General features: G+C 36.6%; 1 protein-coding gene across 4 annotated transcripts in view; it reads right to left on the bottom strand.

Annotated features, from left to right (window-relative positions):
- RAB2A (RAB2A, member RAS oncogene family) overlaps window positions 1-14,789 on the bottom strand; it is a 142,273-nt gene that overhangs the window by 20,243 nt on the left and 107,241 nt on the right. For all 4 annotated transcript variants that reach the window (XM_081111501.1, XM_081111500.1, XM_081111499.1 and 1 more), the window contains one exon: window positions 6,500-6,611. In XM_081111501.1, coding sequence (XP_080967627.1) covers window positions 6,500-6,611 — 112 coding nt within the window. The remainder of the gene's footprint in view (window positions 1-6,499; window positions 6,612-14,789) is intronic.

Genomic DNA, 14,789 nt, shown 5'->3' with positions numbered 1-14,789 from the left:
TGTATTTTATGTGCCTATGTATTATTTCATTTATTACTGGAATTCTATCTGCTTATATTTTGCTGAGAATTTTTGTTTATATGTTAATAAAAGCTATCAGTCTGTACTTTCTGTTTTCTGTACTTCCTTTGGTCTTGGTATCTGGATAATATTAGCTTCATAAAATAAATTAGTAAATGTTCTATCTCTTCTACTTTCTGGAAAAGACAGTGTAGAATTGCTGCTCAATTTTTCTTTAAATGTTTGGTAAACTCCAGTGAAACTATCAAAGCCTAGAGATTTCTTTTGGGAAAATTTAAAAATTATTAATTCAATTTCATTAATAGTTATAGGACTATTCCAAATAATCTGTTTCACACTAGGTGAGTTGTGGCAGTTTGTGGGGTTTTTGGTCTATTTTATCTAATTTATCATATTTATGTATTATTCCTTTGATGTCTGCAGGGTCTAGCTGTACCTTGTTTTCTTCATGATAGTGGTAATATGTGCCTTCTCTGTCTCTTTGTCAGTTATGTCAAAAATCTGTCAATTTTAGCGGCCTTTAAAAAACTAGCTTCTGCCCTAGCTGGTTTGGCTCAGTGGATAGAGTGTCGGCCTGCAAACTGACGGGTTCAATTCTGATCAAGGGCACATGCTCAGGGTTCCGGGCTCAATCCCCAGAGTAAGGGGCTTGCAAGAAGCAGCCAATCAATGATTCTCTCTCACCATTGATGTTTCTCTCTCTCTCTCTCCTTCCCCCTTTCTCTTTAAAATAAAAAAAAATGTTAAAAACAAAATAAAACCTAGCTTCTGTTCTTATTAATCTTCTCTATTGCTTTCCTGTTTTCAATTTTGTCGATTTCTGCTCTTATCTTTATTATTTCATGCCTTGTATTTGCTTTGGGTTCTTGACTTAGGAACTAAGATTCCTATATTCATTGGAGACTTTTCTTCTTTCCAATGTATGCATTTAATGCTATAAATTTCCCTCTCTGCATTTTGTGTTTCCCACAAATTCTAATACATTGTATTTTCATTTTCATGAAGTTCAATGTTTTTAAAATTTCATTTGAGACTTCCCCTTTGACACCTATATTATTTAGAAGTGTACTGTCTAGTTCCCAAGTCTCTGGAAACTTTTCCAATTATGTTATTAATAACTGGAACCAAGAGAGCTGAAAGGAGAAACAGACAAAATCATAATTATCATTAGAGACTGTCTCTGATTTCTAGTTTAATTCCACTGTCTAGTTTAATTCTATTGGTTCTTGCTTCACATATCTTTCAGCTCTTTTGTTTGGTGTATACAAATTTAAGATTGCTAGGTCTTCCTGATGGATTCTTCTTTTATTTTATGTCTTACTGTCTCTGGTGCTTTTCTTGGCTCTTAAGACTACTTTATGTTATACTACTAGAACCACTCCTGCTTTCTTTTGATTATTGTGTGATATGTCTTTTACCATTTTATTTTCAACTTGCCTATATTGTTTATATTTGAAGTGAGTTTCTTGCAGACACCTCTTTGATGATCTCTGTCTTTTGTTGTAGTTAGATCATTTACATGTCATGTAATTATTAGGGCTTATGTCTGCCATTTTATTTTTATGTGCTATTTTTTGGTTTTCCTCCCTGCTTTTCTGCTTTCTGAGGGACAACTGAACATTTTTTAGAATTCTATATTGATTTATCTGTTAGTTTTTTAGTGTATCTCACTGAATATTTTAAGTTGCGCCAGGTATTAAATTGTAAACATAAAACTTATCACAATCATTATTTCTATGAGTTCTTTCTCAGAAATATCTTCTTTCTCTCCCCTTTTAGATTTCTGATAACACAATGTTAGAGCGTTTGTTACTGTCTCTGGGGTACTGTAAATTTTTCCATCTATTTTCTCTCTGTAGTTTAGACTGAGTTGTTTCTATCATCCAGTTCACTATTTCTTTCCTCTGTTCCTTTCTCTTTCTTTTTTTTTTAAATACATTTTTATTGATTTCAGAGAGGAAGGAAGACAGAGAGAGATAGAAAGATCAATGATGAGAGGGAATCACTGATCAGCTGCCTCTTGCATGCCCCTTACTGGGGATTGAGCCTGAAACCCAGGCATGTGCCCTTGACCGGAATCAAACCCAGGACCCTTCATTCTGCAGGCCGACACTCTTATCTACTGAGCCAAACCAATTAGGGCTGTTCCTTTCATTTTGCTGATCTTATCCATGGAGTTTTTAATTTCAATTATTATATTTTCCAGCTTTAAAATTTCTATCTGGTTCTTCTTTCTACCTTTCTACCTTGTATTTCTTTTTCATGTGTTTCAAGCAAGCTTCTAATTGTTTGTCGAGCACTGTTATAATGGCTGTCTAAAAACAAAATCTTTGTCAGATAATTCTAACATCTGTCATCTTGTTGGCATCTATTTACCTTTTTTATTTTCCATTTAGTTTGAGATCTTCCTGGTTCTTAGATGGGAAGAGTGACTTTTTATTGAAAATTTGACATTTTGAGTACTGTTTTATTGCTACGGGGTCTTTTTAAATCTATACTTTATATGGCTTCTTCTGACACTGCTCCCACGGGGAAACGATGAGCATGGAAGAACGTCATTACAGTCAGCTGATAGTGAAAGCAGCACTCATTTTTTTCTGTTTAGCTGTAGAACGATATTCCTTTTTTTAAAAAAAATATATAGTTTTATTGATTTCAGAAAGAAAGGGAGAGAGATAGAAACATCAATGATGAGAGAGAATCATTAATTGGCTGCCTCCTGCACGCCCTATTGGGGATCCCAGGCATGTGCCTGGACCGGGAATCGAACCTTGACCTCTTGGCTCATAGGTCAACGCTCAACCACTGTTCAACACTGCCCAGTGTTCAGCTGGGCAGTACACTGAATTTCTAAAAGCTTTCTGTCTTGCTAGGCAGTGCCTTTCCTGATCCTTTGGCTACAGAATAAGCTTTCCGCTCCCCTGCTCCTGTTAGCTTTCCTAGATCATCAGTTTCTCTAGCACCCAATCTGAGATATATGAGGCAAAAAGAAAACCAAGGGAAATCACTGCTGTCTCATTTCTCAGGTCCCAAGGTCTCTACCTGGTCACCTTTCTTCCCTCTACCTTTAAAAGTTGTCTTATAATTGTTTTGTATATAATGTTTACAGTTTTAGTTGTTCTTAGCAGGAGGAACAGGTGAAAGTAAGTCTACTCCATCTTTCAAGATGCAGAAGTCTCTGGTTACTATTTTCATGTTCAGTCAGTTCCTAAATTGTGTAAGGAGATTCAGGTTTGTTTTCACCCTTTTGTATAGTCCACCATCTTCTTAACACTTTATCATAAAATATTTTCAGCTTTTAGGTAAAATTTCAGGGATGATTTTATTATGTAATGCTTATCTATGATTCCTTTAAAAATAGATTTATAAAGATTATTTCTGCCCAACCGGTGTGGCTCAGTGGTTGAGCGTCCACCTATGGACTAGAACAGTGATGGTGAGCCTTTTGAGCTCGGCGTGTCAGCATTTTGAAAAACCCTAACTTAACTCTGGTGTCGTGTCACATATAGAAATTTTTTAATATTTGCAACCATAGTAAAACAAAGACTTATATTTTTGATATTTATTTTATATATTTAAATGCCATTTAACAAAGAAAAATCAACCAAATAAATGAGTTCGCGTGTCACCTCTGACACGCGTGTCATAGGTTTGCCATCACTGGACTAGGAGGTCATGGTTCGATTTCCAGTCACGGCACATCCCTGGGCTGTGGGTTCGATCCCCAGTAGGGGTTGTGCAGGAGGCAGCTGGCCAATGATTTTCTCTCACTGATATTTCCCTCTCTCTCCCTTCTCTCTTCCTCTCTGAAATCAATAAAAATATATTAAAGAAAAAAATTAAAAAGATTATTTCTTAAATTCTTAGCTTCTGAGGCAAATTAATTTACATGAATAAATAAAATGCTGTTCTCTTATGAGTATGAGGAATTCCTGCCCAGATCAAATTTAAACAATTATTTTTATTATTAACCACAGATACAGAATGTTTGTAACAAGTGCTGCCAAAACATTAATGCAATAACCACGCTTCTACCACTAACTGAAGTACAGTGTTCCTATGAAACCTTTCCTAAGCTGAAATGGCACAAAGTGAAGAGTACCATCCTCTACTTTCTTGAAAGTTCACATTATGTCACTTTGCTTTTACCAAAGACTTACATTAGTACAATAAAGCAAAGTGATGTATTGGGTACTATTAAAAGTGGAGGGGATACCTGTATTTCATTTAAATGACAACAGTAATTTGCTACTTATAAACAAACACCTCCTATTACTTGTTAAGAGTAAGAGAAATGAACACACAGGCATTAGAGATAGAACTAGAAATCTAGGATTACTTTCCAACTAGAGGCCCGGTGCACGAAACTCGTGCATGGGGTCGGGAGGGTCCCCTCAAACTGGCCTGTACCCTCTCACAGTCCAGGGGCCCATGATCAATCACTCTGCAGAGGGAGGCCCCACCCACCTGCCGCAGTGCCACCAATGGCCAGGTATCCTGGGCCTCCCTCTTTGGGGCAATTGTGGAGCCCCCCAATTGATCGCCCCGCCAGCTGGTGGCCTGGGCCTTCCTCTGCAGGGTGATCATGGGGCGATGGCTGGGCCCCTGACCAATCGCATTGCACCCGCCTTGGCTGGTCTGGCGCCAGTGGTCGTCCAGATAGTCGTTCTGCTGTTCGGCCATTTGATTTGCATATTATGCTTTATTATAGGTAGTTGACACCTTGTTATCTGACTCCATAGTATAGTACCATATTAAAATGCACACAATTTTCCATGTGGTTTGCAAAATCAACAAAATCCACTGTTAATAATTAATAAGGACATGTTTCATATTTCTTGAAACTCCTATAACATGTTGGCCCTATGGTTTCAAATACAACACCTGTAATAAAGGAGTCCCTTTCTGAAGCAGGTAGGTTTACATGTCTATTATAAGTTGAACAAAGGGATGGAACAGATTTCTCTCTGGATTTGCTGTATGAAGTGAGACATTGCTCTTGTATGTTATCAAGCTGAAATTATTGGCAATAACAAGTAAAGCATTAGTTGGTGCCTATGGGAAATGCAATAAGGACAATCAAGAGCATTTCATCAAGTATAGATAAATATAATATCTTACCTAAGAAAGAATTCTTCAGTGAATACCAATGCGGTTCAATTACTATAATCAATTTCTGGGTTCAAGGGTTAATGAGAACTCCAAGTATCATTCTTAATAAATATTTACTCACTGTTTACTATGTCCAAGGCACAATGCTAAGTGCTGCCTATGACCTCATCCTCTACTATCCTTAGAACAATGAGATTCTTTAATCATTTGTTTTCTAGAATCCCTTCTGGCAGTTGATTTTAACACATTGGGGATGGATTCTCGTGTTTTCTGTTCTAAGTCTTATGGCAATCATACTTTAAGAAGATATTAGCTGGTAAGAACATGTAATAAATAACTTCAAAATGCAATGGGTATTTCATTTTAAAGCATGCCTTTAACATTTATGTAAAACATTTTTTGTACTCGTTCAATAGAAACTTATCTGGCCACTGGGTAAAGCTGGCAATAAAACTACTGGTCCGCAATGTGTTAAGAGTCTAACCCAGAAGGTGGAACTATAGCATTATTCTAGGCAAACTACTTATTTTTTAGCCTCATTCCGACTTTTTCTAAAATAGAATGTAACAACATATATACCTTATAGACTAGAGCAGTGGTTCTCAACCTCCTGGCCCTTTAAATACAGTTCCTCATGTTGTGACCCAACCATAAAATTATTTTCGTTGCTACTTTATAACTGTAATGTTGCTACTGTTATGAATCGTAATGGCAGGAAGGTCTTAGGCGACCCCTGTGAAAGGGTCGTTTGACCGCCAAAGAGGTTGCGACCCCCAGGTTGAGAACTGCTGGACTAGAGGCTTAACTGTCTACTCATCTATGTACACTATACCAACACCATATTCAGACACATACAGCATAAAAGAAAATATGTTCAGATAACTTCCAAGAGTTCAAGTTGATTAATGGAAATAATTGAGATACTGCAAATTTTATCTATTAAAGATGGCAGAATTCCCATGCTTTGTATAATATTATACAGCAGTAATATAACACTTTACCTATTTAATCAAAAGTGGCTATAAATAAGCTACAAATGTTCAGCGTCTTGAAACATTTCCAAACTTCATTAGTGTCCCTTTTTCTCCCTCTCATGCAATATAAAAAAAGATTTTAGGGAAAATGTATACAAAGATGTGTTAAAGCATTGTGGCTTTAAGAGAAGGCTCAGAATATAAGTCAAAAGTCTGATCTAAGATGAATGTTACAAGGCATTTCAAAGGAAAGAAATTTTCCTACTTTATGATATTCAAAAACTATCAGTGATTAAAAAGCTTATGGAAGACATACTAAAAAATATTAAAGTATATAAAACAAGTTTATTAAGCAAAAAGATAATAAACATTTAAAAGGACCCCTTATTTACCTCTTCTACATTGGAAGCAGTCTTAGCAGAAGTTTCCATGAAGATAAGTCCATGTTCTCGTGCAAAAGCTTCACCTTCTTCTTTTTTTACTTCTCTTCTAGATTCTAAATCACTAAACACAGGAAAGAAAGCACCGTGTTATTAATGAACACAGGACAAATAGAGGCATCTGTAGAAAATGTACCAAGAGTTTCAAAGTTGTACTGACCATTCTTTCAATTAATTTTTAATACATAATAAGCAACTGAATTATGCTGGGTATTATGAGAGTCAAAGTGTTTAGAAAAACTGCTTAGTTTCAAAGAACTAATGATCAAACAGAAGATTCTGAATTACAGCCCTATAATGCCAAAACTAAGAGAAATCTAAAGGGAGCATCTAGCCCAACACCCTGCCTTTGAGTATAGTGGATTCCCAAAGAAGGAACCATTTTACTCAAGTAATAATTTGAGAGCAGAGCTACACTAGTTTCTTCATCCTTCAGCCAGACTGACTTTCTATGAACGTGATTAAAAATAAGTCACACAATTCTCAGAAGCTAAAGGAAATTGCTTATTAAATTCCAAAGTACACATTGGGGATGGAATATATAAGAAAATATATTAATTAGATTATTAATCCATGTTGGCCTAATTTCCAGTAAAGCTGTTAATAGAAAAAGAGAAACAAAAGTCTAAGCTAGAAATCTGGAACAAAAGCATGGTATTCATTTTTATCATACTGGAACCGTATTAGTAAGGCAGAGGGGGAAAGTCAGTCTACTTCAAGTGTGTTCTACTGTAAAAAGTTTAAAACTTTACTATTATAAAATATTTTAACCACATAGAAAAGTATAGAGAATAATATAATATCCATTTAGTCTTGACACAGTATTTTGATGGATTTATATCAGTTTTTCTGTTGAGAAATAAAATCAGTAGTTACACAGCTCAACTGCCTCCCATGTGTCTGTCTGTTCCTGTTCTTATTATCTTCTCTTATCTCAAAAAGTAACCAGCACTCTATATTTGGCATTTTAATTCTCAGGGTACTTTTATATTTATACTCATGTAAAGAAGGATTTTTTGTTTGTTTTTGTTTTTACATATTTTTAAAAAATTTAGATGTAGCTATCATTCTATAACTTGTTAATTTTGGTCAATATGTTTTTCAGATTTATATACATAATGTACGTAGGTCTAGTTTCTTAATGTTTTACTGTTGTATTATATATATTTTATTGAATGAATGCAACAATTCATTTTTAATTCTCCACTGACATAGTTATTTAAAATTTCATTTAATTCACTTGACGATCAGGGGACTGAGGCACAAAGGGGTTAAGTAAAACATCCAAGCTCACACTCTAGGAGGAGCTAGTAGAGTGATTCCATCCAGACCCCTGTGCTATATTTATATTACATCATTAAAACATTTTTTTAATGATTACCTTTTCTGATAACCAATTATACTGAAGAACTTTTGTCAAATAAGGAAAAATACAAAGAAAAAAATAGCCATAATTTTACTTTCCCCAAGTAACTAACATCTTGGTGAATACAATTCCATATAACTCATTTTGGTTTTCCCTACCAGAATATACTAGTATTCACTATTCATTGTAATTTGATTTTTTCCCATTGACTACATCGTGGATCATTTTCCCATGTCATTTCTGCAGTCTTTTACAATATTATTTTTACCAAGTACACAGTAAAGACTGGCAGTATATTTTATGCAAATCTACATTGCACAAGTTAAGAATAATACAAACAAAACAAAGACGTTAAAGTCTCATTCACCTAATGTTAAGCAATGTCAGTGTTTTAACTTTAAAAAAATTCAGCAGGAACTTCATAACCTCAAAGCTGGCTGGCTGGGTAAGCTGTCCATTATGCTTACAAAGTTGCCATATCAGTCACTGTCGTTTCTGTGATTGCAACTTCTCTGAGTGATTCTGGTGACTCTTTTGTAACCTTCACAAGTTGTTACACTTTAGAAATATTTCATGATTTATTAAATGCCATCTAAGCATTCATTCAGTATAACAAGTGCTGATAAAACACTCCTAAAAATCAGAAATAGAAGGCAATGTGATGGAAGCAGAGAGGGAAGTGATGCAGCGCTAAGCCAAGGAATGTAGGCAGCCCTTAGAAGCTGAGACAACAAATGGATTTCCCCCTAGTCTACAGAGATAAAGTTTTTTTAACATCTTGATTTTAGCCCCATAAAATTCATTTCAGACTTCTGACCACAACTGTCAGATTATACACTTGTGTTGTTTTAAGCCACACAAACACATACATGAAATGTTGGAAGGTGTGATATCCTATATAATAAAAGGGTAATATGCAAATTGACCCTAACAGCAGAACGACCAGAACAACAGCTGGACCAGTCACTATGAGGACCAGTCAATATATATAATACAACACTGATCACCTCTTAGTCCCTTTCCCTGGCTGGCAGGCTCCGATCACTTGATGGCCACCCGTGGTGGGGGCGGGGCTGGCAAGTGCGTGGGAACAGCTTACCTCTCGGTCCCTTCCCCCAGTCGTCAGGCACCAATCACCGATGCCCAATGGGGAACCGGGGGTGGGAGGGGGGGCCGGTTGCGGGCAGCTGGGGAAGATGGCCCTGATCACAGGCCAGGCCTAGGGACTGTACCCGCACACGAATTTCGTGCTCCAGGCCTCTAGCAAGATACTATAAAGATAACAGCAAGCATAAAAGTGACCGTACTATAAAATATTAATGGTAAGATGAGAACTTAAAAAACAGGCAAATTAAGTTTGCAAATATTATAGCATTAAGTAGGCAAGGATAATTTATCCAACTATAATCTGAGGGCCTCCTGTGAGTCAAGACTCTTCCTGGATCCCAGAACAAATTACTCAAAAAAATAGACAAAAATCCAACACCCTCTCCCCTCCCCCGGACTCATGGAGCTTACACTCTAGTACAGTGGTGGCCAACCTTTTGGTGGTCCATGGACCACCGGTTGGTAACCACTGCTCTAGTAGGAATTAAAAACTTGGGGGTGGGGAAGAAGTGACAGGGGCAGGGATACATGCTTCTAAATTCAGCCCATTTATCTTACAATCATTCTTAAGGGAAAATGGGCTTTGAATTACACGAACTCTTCAAGAAAATACCTCTCCCTTACTACCCTTTCCCCCATTTTATACATATGCCATGTTTTGTTGAAACAATCTCTTATTATGGGGATATTTAAAGTTATTCCCAGTTTTCCACTACCAGTATCTGATTATGTTTTGAAATGTTATCTTAACAAAGAGGGTTAAGAACCTGGATGTTTGAGGGATTATTCAAAGAGGAAGCGACACTTTACTATTCATGGTCTTCTTCTGTTTTACCATTCTACTCTGGTCACTTCCTCAGTTTTCCAGGCTTAAAATCATATTGTCTTTGACTTTTCAACCCCATTAGTCCCATTTAAATTGCTTTCATTACTTAAATCTTTCTTTCCTAAATCATTCTCTTACTATGCCCTCTTTTTGTTTAAGGTTTGTATGCTAATCCTTTAGCTATTAAAAACTTTCATCTTTGTAGATTTTACTTTCTATTTCTTGTATAACAAATTTAAAATGCCACAGTAAGAAAAATCAGTGTTATCTGTCACTCTGACTAGGTCACTGCCCTTCTCAAACCTCTTCATTGGCTCCCTAGTGCTTAATGCATATAATTCAAAAATTGCTTATTCCCTGTTTCCATGTCTACCCCAATTCATCTCATCTAATAATAATCACCTCATTTATCTCTGCTCATTCCCATTCACTCTTTGCATGTCATACATTCTTTTTTCCTTTCTTTTAGCTTCTTCCTTAAAATGACTTTCCATAGCTACTATATCCCTAATTACATGGGCCACCCATCCATTGTCATTAGAATCACCTATTGTATATACTATAAGCTCATCATGGGCAGCAACCAAACTTAAGCCACCCATCATGTTTCAGACGCAAGGAAAACACTGGAGATAAATATATAAAAATTCCCTTTCTTCTCCAATATTCCGAATATTATTTCACACATCACCATTGAATGACAGTATAAATACTTCCATATTACAAAGATTAAAACTTCCTTCCAACAATCTTAATTTTAAATGGTTTAGTGAGGCGATTTAAATGAGGAAAGGATAAGCACAAAAGCCCTTGAGTGAAAGTCAAGATAATACATACATCTAGTTACAATATAAAAAATTAGCCTTTACAATGGAAGTATTGCTTAAGTATATTGCTTAAGTAAATATTTTAACAGCAAACCTAGATTTCTATTAAAACAATACTTTCTACAATCAAATCTATACAATATACTGTTATTTGTTATCTTTCTTTTTAACAGCACAATATAAAAAAACTGTACATTTAATATAGTTTGACATATGTGAAGCCATCAGTTTCCCCAATGTTTCCTCATACCCCATTGTAATATATCCTCTCTTCCACTTGTACCCTAAGCAACTAATGATCTGCTTTCTGCCACTATAGATTAGTCTGCATTTTCTAGGTTATATAAATAGGATCACACACTAGGTCTTCTTTTTTGTCTGTTTTTCACTCAGCATAATCATTTTGAGATTCATCTACTTTGTTGTACATACCAATAGCTCATTCTTCATTACTATGTGGTATTCATTATATGGCTTTATTCATTCACCAGTTAATTAAAAATGTAGGTTGTTTCCAGTTTTGGAATGCTACAAATAAAGCTGCTATGAAAACTGGAGTATAATTTTTTTGTGTGGACATATGAAACGTGTATATTGGGTAAAAACCTAGGCGTGAAATGGCTAGTTGGTATAGCAGATGCATGTTTACTTTGTAAGGGAACTACCAAATTGTTTTAAAAGTTATATCACTTTATACTCCCACCAGCTGTATATGAGTTGCAGTGCCTTTATTCTTTGCTAACACTTACTATGTTAATCTTTTTAATTTTAGCCATTTCAGTGAGTGTGCAATAGTGTATCATTGAGGTTTTGATCTGCACTTCCCTCATGATTAGTAGTGTTAAATATTTTTCATGTGCTTACTTGCCTTATATATGTCTTCTTTGGTGAAGTGCTAGTTCAGATCTTTTTAAAAACTGGGTTGTCTTTTTATTAATGAACTAGTGGCCTGGTGCACAAAATTTGTGCATGGGGGTGGGGGGTTCTCTCAGCCCAGCCTGCACCCTCTCCAATTGGGGACCCCTTGAAGGATGTCTGACTGCCAATTTAGGCCCTAACTGCCTCTGCCTGCCTGATCACCCCTAACTGCCCTCCCCTGCTGGCCTGATCTCACCCCCAACTGGCCTCTCTGCCTCGGCCCCCCACCACCATGGCTTTGTCCGGAAGGAAGTTGGACATCTAGAAGATGGCCAGTCGAACCGGTCTAATTAGCATATTACCCTTTTATTAGTATAGATTATTAGTATAGATAGATTATATAGGATAAGATTGCTTAAATGGGGGGGTGGGGGGGGAGCCTTTTTCCGCAGGAGGAGATGCTCTTGGCAGACAAAAATACATAATCCCTATATCTGGGCTGATAGTCAGCCATATGCACTATACTGCCAAACCGGTCATTAAAAAATTGAACTGCTTTCTTACACCATACACCAGTGGTTCTCACATTCCTAATGCCACAACCCTTTAATACAGTTCCTCATGTTGTGGTGACTCCCAATTTCATTGTTAAAAACTGAACATAATTAAAGCATAGTGATTAATCACAAAAACAATATGTAATTATATATGTGTTTTCCAATGGTCTTAGGTGACCCCTGTGAAAGGGTCATTCGACCCCCAAAGGGGTCTGGACCCACAGGTTGAGAACTTCTGCCTTACACCAAACAGCTGTTGCCCTTAAAACCCCGCCTCAGCCCCCACCTTACGTTCTGCCTTTGCAGTTCAGCCAGATTAGGTTCTGATTGGTGGGTTTCTATGCCAGTCAGCATCAAAATCTCTGCCTCCTAGGCAGCCATTGGCTCCTCACACTTCACCCAGATTTGGTTCTGATTGGTTGGTTTCCATGCCAGTCAGCATCTCTGGGCCTATCTCTGGGACTGATAAGAGGGGCGGGGCTGATCAGCAGCCCCCCATGGAGGCCCGAGAGAGAAAGAGAGGTGAGGCTGCTGGCAAAGCCCGGAGAGAAAGAGAAAGGGAATGGCTGACCAATAGCTGCCATTGAGGCTGTGGATCAGACCCTGCCTCTCTCTTCGGGCCTCTCTCAGGGCCTGATCCGCAGCCCCCTCGGCAGTCAGTGCTGTAAGGGTCCAGGGTTCATTTTTTGGCGCATAGCTATTCAAGTGTTACACCACCATATGATGAAAAGATTGATTATCCTTTCCCCCACTGAACTGCCTTAGCACCTTAGTAAAAAAATTACTTGACCATATAATGTATGGATCTATGTGTGGACCTCTCCCTCTGTTCCACTGATTTGTCTGTGAATGCCATTATCAGACTAAACTGATTACAGTAGCATAATAAATCTTGAAATCAATATTAGTGAAACAAGTGAATCCTCCAAATTTTATTTTCATACAAATTTTAAAATCAATTTTTATTTTCATATAAATTTTAAAATCAGTTTGGCTCAGTGGATAGAGCATTGGCCCACGGACTGAAGGATCCTGGGTTGATTACAGTCAAGGGCACTTATTACAGTTGCAGGCTCGTTCCCCGACCCTAGTCAGGACATGTGCCAAAGGCAACCAATTAATGTGTGTCTCTCACATCAATGTTTTTCTCTCTCTATGTCTCTCCCTCTCCCTTCCACTCTCTCAAAAAATCAATGGAAAAATATCCTCAGGTGAGTATTAACAAAAAAATAAAAGTAAAATTAGCTGGCCAATTTCTACCTCCTAAAAAAATTTTTGATGCATCTTGTGATTACAATGAGTCTTTAAATCAATCTTAAAAATATTAGTTTTCTATCCACAAACACAGTCCCTCTCTCTCCATTTATTTAGGGTTTTTTGTTTGTTTGTTTCTTTTTTTCTTGGACTTAAGAACTCTAAAGATGTAGTCATCTAATATAGGAATTTTAGGAAGACTAAAGTTAACTATAGCTTTGAATTTAGAAATCAAATAGCTATGAAGAAAATAGTTCTTAACAAATTATTTAGGAATCATTTATTTTTGGTTGAGATATAACTGACATATAATCCGTGTAAGTTTAAGGTGTATAATCTTATTGATACATTTCCATCACAGTATGATTACCAACGTAACATTAACTAACACCTCCACCATGTCACACATTATTTCATTCTGTGTTAAAAACATTTAAGATCTGCCGAACCGGTTTGGCTCAGTGGATAGAGCGTGGGACTGTGGACTGAAGGGTCCCAGGTTCGATTCCAGTCAAGGGCGTGTATCTTGGTTGCGGGCACATCCCCACTGGGGGACGTGCAGGAGGCAACTGATCGATCTCTCTCATCGATGTTTCTAACTCCCTCTCCCTCTCCCTTCTTCTATGTAAAAAATCAATAAAATATATATTTAAAAAAAAAAAGATCTAGTCTGTGATGGCGAGCCTTTTGAGCTCGGTGTGTCAGATTTTGAAAAACCCTAACTTAACTCTGGTGTTGTGTCACATATAGAAATTTTTTGATATTTGCAACCATAGTAAAACAAAGATTTGTATTTTTGATATTTATTGTATATATTTAAATACCATTTAACAAAGAAAAATCAACCAAAAAAATGAGTTCGCGTGTCACCTCTGACACGTGTCATAGGTTCGCCATCACTGATCTAGTCTCTTAGGATCTTTGAAGTATATAATTGGTAACCACAATCATAATGCTGTGCATTAGATCTCCAGAACTCATTCATTTTCTAATTATAAATTTGCACCCTTTGACAAACGTCTCCCCAATCTGGTGATTTTGCTTACAATATTCTCTTATTATCCCTATAATATCTAAAGTATCTGTAGTGGTATCTGTAGAAGATAAGCACTTCCTGATATTGGTAATGTGTCTTTTTCATAATCAATATTATTTTATTTATCTTCTCAAGAACTAACTTTGATTTCACTGGTTTTTTTTTATTACTTCCTTTTTTTCTTACCTTGGGTTTAATCTGCTCTTATTGTTTTAGTTTTTAGTCTTAAAGTGAAAATTTAGGTTATTGATTTGAAACATTTTCCTAATGTAAGTATTAGTTATAATCTCCCTTTAAGCACTGCTTTTACTGCATCCCACAAATTTTCAAAGATTGCAAAAGATAGAAAATAACTTCTGTAAAGCAGATAATATTGCAAATAATGTGGTTCACAGCAATTCAGACTATGCC

This window comes from Myotis nattereri (assembly GCF_964212035.1).
Source record: "Myotis nattereri genome assembly, chromosome: 17".
Lineage (NCBI taxonomy): Eukaryota > Metazoa > Chordata > Mammalia > Chiroptera > Vespertilionidae > Myotis > Myotis nattereri.
The sequence above is the reverse complement of the archived record's forward strand: the minus strand, read 5'-3'. Positions and strand labels throughout refer to the sequence as shown.